Raw genomic sequence first — 12376 nt, 5'->3', positions numbered from 1 at the left:
AAGTTACTATATCTACTGTCGCATTATATTACATGCGCAGAGATGGGTAAAGTACCTAAAGATTGTACTCAAGTAAGAGCAGCACTACTTCAATATATTTTTACTCATGTAAAGGTAAAAGCCCCCAACAATTACTCAAGTAAGAGTAAAAAAAGTATTTGCTAAAAAGGTGACTAAGTAACTGATCCAAACATAAAAATTTTATATTTAAAAATTACATCATCAGATAGACTACAATGTAAAGTTAAGTGGAAATTTTGGTATTTTAAGGACGAAAATGTCAATAATTCACATAAATAAAAAAATAGCGAAATCAAGCAAAGGTAAAAAATTTATCTCATTATAAAACTTATGAAACTTTAATAAAAACCTGTGTCTGGTAAATGTTTGGTTAAACATGTTTGTTTTTCCTTCAGTGGGTAGAAAATCTAGAAATTTTATTCAAGAGTTGCGATACTTCATAACAAAATTACTCAATTAAAAGTAAAAAGTACAGCATAGTAACTCATAATACACCTTAAAGTTACTCTGGTAACTGATCAAAACAATCGCTTAATATTTAAAAAATACATAATCAGACGGACCAAAGTGTAAAGTGAAGTGGAAATGTTGGCATTTTAAGGATGAAAATACCAAAATTTTTGTCCGTTTTTTTACTAATTAAATTCAAGTAACATAAAAATAGTTAAATCAGGCACAAGAACATGTAATCAAATCAATTTCTTTCAATATGGAGTTTATAAAATTTTAACAAAAACTGCAGGCGTGTGTGTGTCTGGTGAATTTTTGGTTAAAACATTGGAAAACAGTGGATAGAATATAAATTTTACTCAAATAAGAGTAACAAGAGATCTTAACAAAATTACTCAAGTAAAAAGTAGAGCATAGTAAAAATACTCCAAAAATTAATATTTTTTAAAGGTCCTCATGTAAATGTAACTAGTTACTACACACCTCTCTGTTAAATCCAGTTCAGTCATATTGCACTTGCATGAAAATATACTTTTTGAATTAATTGTGAGATATTTCTTTAACAAACTTATAAATTGTGACCAATCTGCACAAAAGCAGGTATTTCATTATTAGCACACTGTGTTTTTGTAGTCATTACAAACAATTTCTCTGTTTTTATGATCTAATTTTATCCCCACAGCCGCCCACCCACCTACCTACACTCACTCCCATTATTAGCTGCATGGTTGTGCTGAGGAACTGGTGTAAATTTGTTTCCAGGGATCATATCCAGAACAAACAAAAACTGTGAGAAATCACTTATAAAAAAAAAAAGAAATCTGACATTTTAATTTGTCACGTAATCACGAGAATAAATTGCACATTAATTATACCAACTGTATTTATGAATGTATAAAAACAACCCTCAGACTTCGTCTTTGGTACCAGCTGATATTTAATACATCAGTATCAAATCAGCATCATTAGAGGCAATTAACACAGTAATTATTTGAAGGAGAAACTCATGGAGTTGATGCAGATTGAGCTGCTAAGGAAATGTGATTTTTTTAGTTGCTTGGTAACCTGACAAACTGATGATACATATTTCTATTATAATAGAAGAATAAAGGTTCTCCTGGTGGTTGTGTCCATTCATGCATTAACTCTAATTATCTGCAAACAGCCTGCCTCCGATTATCTCATCTCTCTGCTATAATGCTAATCAAAAGGTCACATCTTCTCATGATTTGTATAAAATATTTACTTCAGGGAGTTATTTTTTTCCAGAATGGACAGGATTTTTAGTTGTTAAAAAAAAAAAAACTTTGGTTGACATTTTCAGTCTCCTATAATTATTAATTTGTACAAACAGCTTAAGATATGTACATTCAATCTGCTTTAGCAAGTTGGAGAGAGAAAAACACATTTTTCACTCATTAACAAGCTACAGAAAACAATAACAGCTTGTTGATTTCAAAATTACTTGTTTTTCCCTGACACAGACCAGACTTTTAAAGTATTGTGTCAATAAAGAAGCTTAATGCTAGTCTGCTTCACTCGTTCCAAAACCAGTTTGATGTTTGTTTGGGATCATTAACCTCTTGGAACACTCAGATGCTTCCAGGTTTGAACCATCTGATTAGGGATTCACCGATTGCAGTTTTTTTTTTTTTGCCAATAGCCGATTATTGATCTGTCAAAAGCCTGATTTTAGCCAACAAAACTGAATTAGCCAACGTTCAGAAATGACTCTGACCTCATTCCTGGTGAGAATATGTAAATAATGTTTTAAAAGTCAGCTTCTGCCCAGAAAACTCAGCAACATGAGACACTTTTGATAAGAAAGGGGGTCAAATATCCAGCCTGATTTAGGCCAAAAGCTTGATGCACTGCCAAAACACAAAATCTTACAGAGTATTTTTGGTTTAATTTCTAGTGCGAATATCTCAGTACACTTGAAATAAGAGAAAACTAACTTACAAGCAACTTTTCAGCAAGATGTAGGAGCTTGTTTAAAGTAAATAATCCTTTAAAGTAAGATATTTGAAATAAGACAAAACTGAGATATTTGTACTAGAACCTAAACCAAAAATACTTGGTAGGATTTTGTTTTTGCAGTGTGATGACTTCAAAAAAATGTGTGTTTACTCAGCAACCAGTTAAACCACACTTAGTCACATACAAATTCAAGGCCTTAAGAATCAGTAAGGTTGTTTAGTCACTAAAATGAAGAATTCAAATAAATGTTTAAATGCTCAAAATATATACACCATGATGAAGGTATGTAAACTTCTGACTGGGACTATATAAACTCATTAGAAGTCATGATGCAGATGAGGGAAGACACCAGAAATACATCAAATAAGAAAACTTATGATGAACAACCTAAAAGTTAAAGTTTTCAGTTGAGTATAAATTTTTTTTTAGTACGGATCAAAATATTCTTCAGCAAAAATCAGTGGGAGAAATTACAGAAACGTTTCTTTTTCCTTTTGCGAACTTGTTGCCAGGATTTTTTCATGTTGGCAGATAAACGTGTCTCAGTAGAGTCTTATTTGCTCATTTCCTCCAGACGAGCTCCTCTGGCTCCGGTGGCCGTCACGTGACACACCTCGACATCGGCCCCGAGTTTCTGCAGCTCATCCAACCAGATCTGCTGCTTCTGAGACAGACGATCGTTGGGCCCCTTCACCTCGACCAGCTGTTACAAGATTTCCAATATTCAGATATAGCAGAGGAAATCATCAACCACAGAAGAGGATTAGGGGCAGTGGCAAAAAAAGACATCAACCAGACTTTTCTTCCTTTAGAAATTTAAATATTTTTTCTTCAGAATTCTGAAGGAAAAAAACTAATCTCAGCATTATGTGAGATTAAATTCTAAGATTTGATTAATCTGAAAATTCTACTTTTTTTTTCTTTCTCAGAATTCTGACAATTTTCTCAAAATTCTGACATTTTTTCCAGAATTCTGATGTTTTTTCCTCAGAATTATGACATTTGTGCTTCCTTAGACTTATGACTTCAAGCTCAGCGTTATGCAAGATTAAATTCTGAGATTTGACTAATCTGAAAATTCTACTTTTTTTTCTTTCTCAGAATTCTGACAATTTTCTCAAAATTCTGACATTTTTTCCAGAATTCTGATGTTTTTTTCTTAGAATTATGATTTATGAATCTAATCTCGCAAACTCAACGTTATGCGAGATTAAATTCTGAGATTTGACTAATCTCAGAATTCTGCATTTTTTTTTCCTTTCTCAAATTTCTGACAATTTTCTCAAAATGTTGACATTGATCTCAGAATTCTGACATCATCTTCCAGAATTCTGAATTTTTTTCCTCAGAATTCCGATTTTTTCATCACCGTTATGAAGTTTTTTCTTTAGAATCTGACATTTTTTCATCAGAATTCTGACTTTAATCTCAGAATTCTGACTTTAATCTCAGAATTCTGACCTCTTTACCTCAGAATTCTCACTTTAAATCTCAGAAACAGGTTAGAATTGGGGGTCTTTTTCCACTGGCACTAATTCTGTATGTGTAAATCTTACACACAACAAATTCAACATCAAACCAAGCAGGGATGGTTTACCCCTCAGGTGATGTTACCTTATAAGTGTTGTTTGAGGTGTTCCACACAACAAGGTCAGGCAAACCTCCTCTGCAATGTCTGTAGTCTTTTGCCATTCGGTCAATCACTCCACCAAGGAAAGCTCCGCCAAGACATGCAATCAGAGACTGTAAACATCACAGGATAAATTTTATTCTCTTAGATTCAAAGAACAAAGCAGTCAGGTTCAGGGAGAAATATACCAAATGTTGAACATCATACAGATGTCTGCCAAAGCTATCGTCTGAAAATGGAAAGAATCAGCTAAGAAACCATGCATTGAATAAAGCTAGCCCTGCATTTCCTTCTGAACCATTCCCAAGTGAAACAAGGTGCTGTAAATACCTGTGCATGTTGGAGGGACGAGAAACGCTCCCAGCTGACCAGCGAACACACTTTCCCCTCCTGAGATGTCCAGACATCTTCCAGCATGGCACACAGAGTTTCCACAGAAGCTTCACAGAGCAACTGAACGCGAGAGATTATAGCTTCCCGTCTGTTTTCATAGAAACAGTCGGTGTAAAGATCCAGAGGACAAGTCTGGACAGAAAAGAGAAACAGATAAAAAACTTTAACCTTTAAGGGCTTAGTTTAGGGCTGGATAATATGGCTGAGAACTGTATCAGGAGTCGATATCAATAATTAGTGATTAGTTTTTTGTTTTAAATATCTGAAATACTACCAAACTGGTTGCATGTCTTTTCATCTTTTATCCACAGTTTTCCCTTCATGCTGTTTTGTTTATTTTTAAGTAGTTTTACCACACAAGGTTGAGGAACATAAAACTGCTGCTGTGCAAGTTACTCAGTAGGTTGTTGCTAGGAAACCAAAGAGTGAGAGACTGAGTTGCTAGGTAACCGAAGAACAAATGAGCTTAACTGACAAGTCAGTTTATTTCCATATTTGCATTAAATTTCTTACAAAAATACATCAAAAGTAATAATACTAGTTTGTTTTTAGATACGTTTTTCTTTAGGTTTCATTAGGTTCGATTCTATGTGCCTTTCTAAATTTTCACTTAAAAAAAGATCTATTCTGTTTTTGCTCAATTTTATATGCATCTTCCTTTTAAATCCTAAAAATAGAAATAAAATCATGGTTCTTTAAAAATAACAAAAAATTTTCTAGTAGAATAGCAGATATTTATATAAAATTATATGTTGTCTGTATTCAAAAGGCCAAATGACATTTAAACGAGTTTTATTTGGCTGATCTGAGAGTAAAAATGGAGTTTAGGTTGTAAATGTTGTGGATCTCTGGATTAGTTGTTGCTTTACCTGGTATGGGTTTCTGAAGACGTCTGGAATACCTTCCATATAGATAATGTCCCACATCAGGAGAGCAAACAAGGTTGAGAATGTTGATCCTTCTCCATGGATTCCTTTCACACAGAAGACAATGTTCTACTTTTGTTCTCGAAGTTTCCTGTATATTTTTTGGGCTAGCTGTAAATGGTTTACCTTGGTCAAAGCCTAGTTGTCGGTAATGTGCCAAACTAAGATCTTCTACAGAGCATATTACAGTAGAGTGAGCACTCCCGTCTCCTTCTTCACTTTCTGGTAAAATAAATCTAGATTTCCCCATGCCGCCTTCATGAGGAAACAGCTGACCCCGAATGGTCACCTGGAAAGAAAGTTACAGAGAACTCAGAATTTCCTTTCTTTAATAAAATATATCTCACGTATTAACACACTGTACACAAACTGACATGTTTAACATCTTGAATTTGGACAGCAGGAAGCTCTCTGAGTTGGAGCCGGTATTTTTTGCAGCTGGGAGCGTCTTTCATCCGGAGAGCTCTCTGATGAAGGGAAAGTTTGTGTCCTGTGCGCACCAGAGGATCTGACAGCCCGTCTCTCATAGCACAGATAGCCTGAGAAGAGAAATGATGGAAAAGCCCCCGCCCAAAAAAAAACAAAAAAAAAAACAGTTAAAGTAAACCTTTTTCAAGCCTGAGAAAGGCTGGAAAAATCTGAACCATTCTAAAATGGTTCAGGTAAATCTTAAACACAAAAAATAAACAAAACTAATCCATTTTTGGTGTCAGAAAAATGAGACATTTCAGTTACATTCAACGGGCACTGCGCCATTACCTAGCACCTTCAGCTGTGTTCCAACATATTTGGTCAGCTTATTTTACCGCTGCATGCGAGACCAATTGCTGCAATGTTGTTACTTGTGCAGGAGGCTCTACTTCTGCTTTTCAAAGATGTATGGTTCTATAACTGGACATCTGTTTGCAGCCATTTTCATATGCGAGTGTAAACATTGAGTCAGAGGGCGTGGCCAGCAGCAGCTTCTTTAGTTTTAACCCTATAAGTCCTTACAGGCTGCTGGGGATCCAGCCAAATTTGCAGTACTGTAATTTCGCAACACTTTGAGCCATCTGAAAAATTCCAACAGTTTCTGAAAGGGGAGACGTTGCGCTTTCCAGCCAATATCGGGTTATTACAATAATTTTACCCTCGCCATAGCACAGAGTGAAATTAATCTGATGAAACACACTTTTAATAGACGGTAAATTGTGAAAATAATTGCTAGATATTGAAAGTTTCAGTTATTATGGATAAATGGGCAAATATATTAACTCACAGGACATTTAAAGGACTGCAACTGTTCTGAAAATAAGCAAAAATATCCAGGTGGAGATTTGACATGTAAGTCATAAAGGGTTTTAAAGTGACAAGATCATTTTGAAAGGAGCTCAACAGAGGTAGAACTGATTGGTCTAAAATCTTATTATACAAGAATGACTTTGTGACGTTTTGCATAGCATATAAACTTATTGTAACCTGTTAAAGGAAGCATAGTAGGTAACCCTTAAAGCTTTAAAATGGATGTTTGCTGCAGCCTGAGTAATACCCATTACCTTTCCTTCAAACAACAGCTTCACTCACTGGAGAAGCTCTAATCTGCAAGCGTCCTAAACTGCAACGACTTTGGCACAGTAGCCTTTAGCGCTAATAGGATATACACTCATCGTGTGGTAACGCTGCAGGCAGAGCAGGGAATTTAAACTACAAGGATTGCAACCGTCAGCGTTAGTGTAAAATATAAATAAGGTTTGTTTTTTAAATTTATATGGGTTATAACATTTGAATGTTAATAATAAACCAGAAAAATAAATGAACAGATCTGTTTTTTGCTTACTTGATCAGGTTTTTTGAGGTGCTGGTGAAAGTTCAGAGCCAGCCTGTCCCACCATCGGCCCCGGCTGTCAGGACAGTAAACGGTCTGCTTTAGTAGGGCCTGCAGCTCTTCTACTGCTTCCTGTTTCATAACAACAGAGAAATACTATCATTACTAACACAAGGTTTCTAAACAGTCAAATTTAAACACTATTAAAACATTTTCAAGGTAAGTGTTCAAACTTTTCCAGCAGAACACTTTGAAGAAAAAAAACAATGCAAATGTACTAATAAAGACAGTTTCAATTCACTATTACTCACTACCGTTATTAATAATGTCTTGTTCTACATTCTACAGCACGGACAAAATAAACTAAAATATAGCAAGGTTTTCTGTTTTGAAGAGTCTCTCTCACACACCTGACTGATCTGAGAACAAAACACAAATAAAGGAATAAAAAATAAGAATCAGCATTTTCAATAATTGTTTAATTTAAACAAAACATAAGACTACCTTTATTTCAACTATACAGATCAATAAATCATTGAGCCATTAGGAAAATTAAATATAAAAAAATACAATTTAAATGTGCTCGCTAAGTTTTCTGGCATTTAGCCAATAGAAAAAAAAAGGCATTTTTAACTAACAAAACAAGAACATTTTCTCTGATTTAACTTCAAAGAATAAGAAAAAAATTATGTGTTTTTTGTCAAGTGTATAAAAATATCTGGTTTCAACAGTAAATCATGCTTTCCAAATTTAGGCATTTGATCAAGAGTTAGATTACACTTTATTACAAAATTGTTCAGTTTAAATATCAAGCACTTCATACAAAAATTGAAGCATCTTAAAGGATTTCAAGCACTTATATGATCCCTGCTGACACGTTTAGCTATATAAACAAAACCAATTTGAATAGCAGGCAGAAAATAAATGCAGATAAACCTCATAGCGACGCAGCCTTTGTAAAATCTCCACTCCTCTGGATAAGATTCGCGTGTAAGCCCATCCGGTAGTGAAGCTGCGGAGGAACACTGGCAGCTCTTCCTGGTGACTGGATGAAAATTACAATGTCAGCAAACATGCATTCTACAGAAATAGTACCAACAAAGAAGACTTTTAAAGTCCTGACCTCAGGTCATGGTTGCTGTTGAGCTCAATCCAGGTTTTTTTGGCAGAGGTGTAGAGCTGCAGGGCCTGATCCCACTGACCCCCCTGCATCGCCATGGTGACCTCTATAAGGGCACGCATGGACGCTTCATACCTGGTGCAATGCAAGGAGTCAGAAATATAAATATAAACTTGTGCTGAAAGAAATGCAAATAGTATTTACATCCCAGAAAGTTGTAACTTTACGACCACAAACAATTATTTTATTACAATTTTATGTGACAGATCAACAGAAGCCAGAGAAAAAATTGTGTGGAGTAAGGAAAAAACTATATATATTTTTTTACAAACTAAAATATGAAAAGTAGGACTTTAACTAACAGTTATTTTAGCAATTAAGCCATCCATCCATCTATTCATCCATCCATCCATTTTCTGAACACCCTTCGTCCCTAATGGGGTCGGGAGGGTTGCTGGTTCCTCTCCAGCTACGTTCCGGGCGAGAGGCTGGGTTCACCCTGGACAGGTCGCCAGTCTGTTGCAGGGCAACACAGAGACATACAAGACACACAACCATTCACACACACACACTCACACCTAGGGAGAATTTAGAGAGACCAATTAACCTGACAGTCATGTTTTTGGACTGTGGGAGGAAGCCGGAGAACCCGGAGAGAACCCACCATGCACAGGGAGAACATGCAAACTCCATGCAGAAAGACCCCGGGCCGGGAATCGAACCCAGGACCTTCTTGCTGCAAGGCAACAGCTCTACCAAGTGCGCCACTGTGCAGCCCCCAATTAAGCCTTTTTATACAATTTTAGAATTACAGTAAAGATGCATATAAACAAATACTTCAGATTTTCTTTTTTTTAAATAAGAAAATATACATTTTATTGTTTAAAATGCAACAACATAGCATTCCTTAAGTGAAGTGGTTTGGGGTAAAACATATACAACAGTGTATTTTTATCTTAAAATCAAAATGTACAAATATTTTGTACTGTTCTGACTTAATTACAGCTCTGATGATGTTGTACTTTAAACAAATGACCTTTTTTGAGTCTGCATACTCCTGTTAGTAATCAAAATGACTAATTTAGTCATTTAGTAATTTACTCAATAATCGATTAATCACAATTAATCCGATTAATTTTTTCAGTCCTGCTTTCATCTGAACAGAGCACCTTCCTCCATGTTTGCTGCTTCCCTATAAGGCAAACTGCAAAAATGACTTTATATAATAATAAAAAAATGGTTGAGGCAGTAAGTTGAGGTAAAAAACCTACTACAGATCCTTACCTGATGAGATCCTCTCTATCTTGAAACACTTTGGCCTCTCGCTGCACGGTGTAGTCCGGAAACGCCAGACGACCCGAGTTCACCAACAGGATGGTGAAAAGCTGATTCTGACCTCCAGCTGCCATTTCCTCCTCGTCCATCGTGTCCGTCAAAGAGAAGAGCAGCAAGATGCGGGAGAAGACGGCCCGAGGCCCGCGAGACAGACGCACACAGGAGCCTGCGAGCTGCTTCGCCCTTTAAATAAAAGAAACAAAATTAAGATTAGAATTACTTCTAGCAGCTATTTATACCCACAAAGTCAAAGTAAATGATAATTTTACGTGGTTTCTACTCTTTTCCCACAGTAAAAGTGTACGAAAATGCGATACGAATCTCACCGTTTCAGAATAACTGTCCCAACTTTGCTCTGACTGGAGGCCGGAGAGAAGAAAGACTTCTGCCTGCTCAGACGGAGAAGCCCATCGACCAGCTGCTGTTTTTGGGTGCCAGAACTGCCCAGATGGAAAGTTTTAGCAAGAGCTTTGAGGTCAGGAGCCGGCAGCAGATCCAGAGCCTCCACAAGATCCTCGAGGTCCTTTTCTTAAAGAGAGACGTTCACAAGAAAAATCAAAGTTCAGAAAGCATTTAAAAGGTCCTAGTCAAGGTTTAACTGGATGGACTACTCACCTGTCTGTAGAAAACCTATTTGAGCCAGTTCTTGTGCAACAGATCCCAGATCACTGCAGATCTCTCCATAATCCAGTTTATTTACCTGTAGCCACTTCAGTTTCCTCTGAAAGAGCCTCACATACAGCTTCTGAGCCATAACTAGAAGATTCAAAAATCATGACCGTGAGTTACTGGTTGTGCTTTGGCAGAAGCAATTAATCTGAAATAATTGTCAACTAATTTGGTAATTAATTAATCACTACCTGGAGTATACAGCCTCATAAAACTGGCCATTTACTGAAATACCAACATTCTCAGAGGAGCTTTTAAGCTAAAACTGTTAAAATATATACATACATTTTTCATTTGAGATATAAAAAACCCATGTGACTGTAAAAACTTTAGCTTCACTTGGTTCAAATTGTGCAAAAAAAAAAAGAAAAAATATCTGTTAAACGAGTTCATTCCATATATTGTACAAAAAGGCTTAAGTGGTTGAATAAAAAAAATCTGCAAAATGTGCTATTTTTTAATCAAATTGATCGATTAATCGTCAGAATAATCAACTGCTAAAATAATCGTCAGTTACAAAAATATACCTGACAAGCTCTGAAATCCAAGTACAGCGGACATGTCCTCCTGGTTGAAGAGCATCCTGTCGTCCTCGTTCTCCAACACCGCGTGCAGCACGGTCCGGAAGTTACGCAGATAGTAGGGAAGTGATTGGGCATCAGAGGTTTCTACCTTTACATCTGCATCACTCTTCTCAGACAACTCCTCTGAACTGAAAGGCTTGTCAGATTTCTGTCCTGTATCTGTGTCCTCTGGATCAAGACAAGATGATGCCTCTCCACTGCTACCTTCATATTTCGCTTTCTTTCTGATAAGAGATCCATTGACTTTAAAAGTGGCTTTCTTCTTTCTCTTCGTTTGCTTGGCAGGTGAAGGTGGCTGTTTATATGAAACCATTGATTGATCTGATTGCTTTTCTACAGGTGATGAAGCTTCTGTCACTGCTGAAATACAGTCACTGATGTCTTCTAATGCCTGGACATTTTCCTTTTGGGAGCTGCTGGTCGACTCCGCGGAGCTCATCGCATCAGATGTGTTGCTAACTTCTGCATGTTTCTTGTGATATTTTCTGGATAACTTTGAAGACAGACTTCCTAGGTCAATGGTTCTGACCACAGTTTTCTTTATGTCCCGTGGAGTTTGCTGGGAATTATTCTTCTTAAAATAAGGACTCGTTTTAGTTTTTGTGTCCTCTTTCTGGTCCGTCTCAGGGGACTTTGACAGATTCCCTCCTGGTGACAGCTGGACCCCTGAATAATCATTCCTACCTCCAGAAGCGGGAGCGCTGTCTCCTCTATCAAAGTTTTGACACTGCAAATCGATATGCTCATTGATCTTGAATCTTGGGACTAATTGTCCACACAGGGGACAGGCCAGGTTCGGTGGAGGCTGGCTGCAGAAGAAGTTGGTGATCGGGGTTTTTGTCGTAGAAGAAGTCCCAGCTTTAGCATCGCCTTTCTTCTTTTTCAATGACAAGCTTCGCCTCGGTTTGTCTTTGCTTGTTCTTTCTGTCATGCTGAAATCGGTTCAATAAAAATTAACTTTTCACCTTGCTGCATACTTCTGGAAAATATAAATGTAGTTAAAGCTACAAGAACCGCAATTGAATACTAACGTGCTGAAAGCTTACACAACAAATAAAACGAGGTTTCCTGGTGCGCTAGCAGCATTGTATGTAATGTGGTGTTCGCTACTGAGCCGAATCAATATGCCGGTTCTTTTCATAACGGTTGACGTGAATTAGTCATACTACAATCATATTTTAAATGGAATGGCTGCATAAATATATATATATTTTCTTCCTAAATGCTCTCATAATGGTACTTTTCTTACATTTTTATTCTTGTTTTGCTTATTTTTTTATATATGTAAATGTTCAAAGAACCAAAGAAATATTGTTTGGCACAATTCATAATTTAAATAGGGGGTAATTATTTAGGACGTTTAATACCTTACAAAAATATTTTGTGTTTACTTGGGTTATCTTTATTTGTCTGTGACAAAAAAGAAGACATTTAAGGGCAAATATGTTTTAATGTGCTGTACAT

The 12376-nt window shown here is 36.4% G+C and overlaps 1 protein-coding gene across 1 annotated transcript; it reads right to left on the bottom strand.

Moving 5' to 3' along the window:
* Window positions 1-1179: 1179 nt before the first annotated feature.
* Window positions 1180-12005, bottom strand: fan1 (FANCD2 and FANCI associated nuclease 1). The gene is made up of 13 exons (XM_044125070.1): window positions 10856-12005; window positions 10275-10415; window positions 9986-10187; window positions 9609-9842; window positions 8328-8459; window positions 8141-8249; window positions 7217-7336; window positions 5775-5939; window positions 5527-5689; window positions 5344-5447; window positions 4412-4606; window positions 4066-4194; window positions 1180-3154 (listed from the first exon to the last, which is right to left on the bottom strand). The coding sequence occupies exons 1-13, from the start codon at window positions 11841-11843 to the stop codon at window positions 3005-3007; spliced, it is 2832 nt and encodes a 943-aa protein (XP_043981005.1). The 5' UTR covers window positions 11844-12005; the 3' UTR covers window positions 1180-3004.
* Between the last annotated feature and the right edge of the window lie 371 nt (window positions 12006-12376).

This window comes from Gambusia affinis, linkage group LG08, assembly GCF_019740435.1.
Source record: "Gambusia affinis linkage group LG08, SWU_Gaff_1.0, whole genome shotgun sequence".
In the NCBI taxonomy this organism is placed as follows: Eukaryota; Metazoa; Chordata; class Actinopteri; order Cyprinodontiformes; family Poeciliidae; genus Gambusia; species Gambusia affinis.
Note: the sequence above shows the minus strand (reverse complement) of the source record. Positions and strands in the feature narration are given on the sequence as shown.

Coding starts and splice junctions, on each gene's coding strand:
- fan1 (XM_044125070.1), bottom strand. CDS start 11,843: ATGACAGAAAGAACAAGCAAAGACAAACCGAGGCGAAGCTTGTCATTG. Junction 8,250..8,327: donor AACAGCAACCATGACCTGAG/GTCAGGACTTTA, acceptor ATTTTCATCCAG/TCACCAGGAAGAGCTGCCAG. Junction 7,337..8,140: donor AAAGGCTGCGTCGCTATGAG/GTTTATCTGCAT, acceptor GTTATGAAACAG/GAAGCAGTAGAAGAGCTGCA.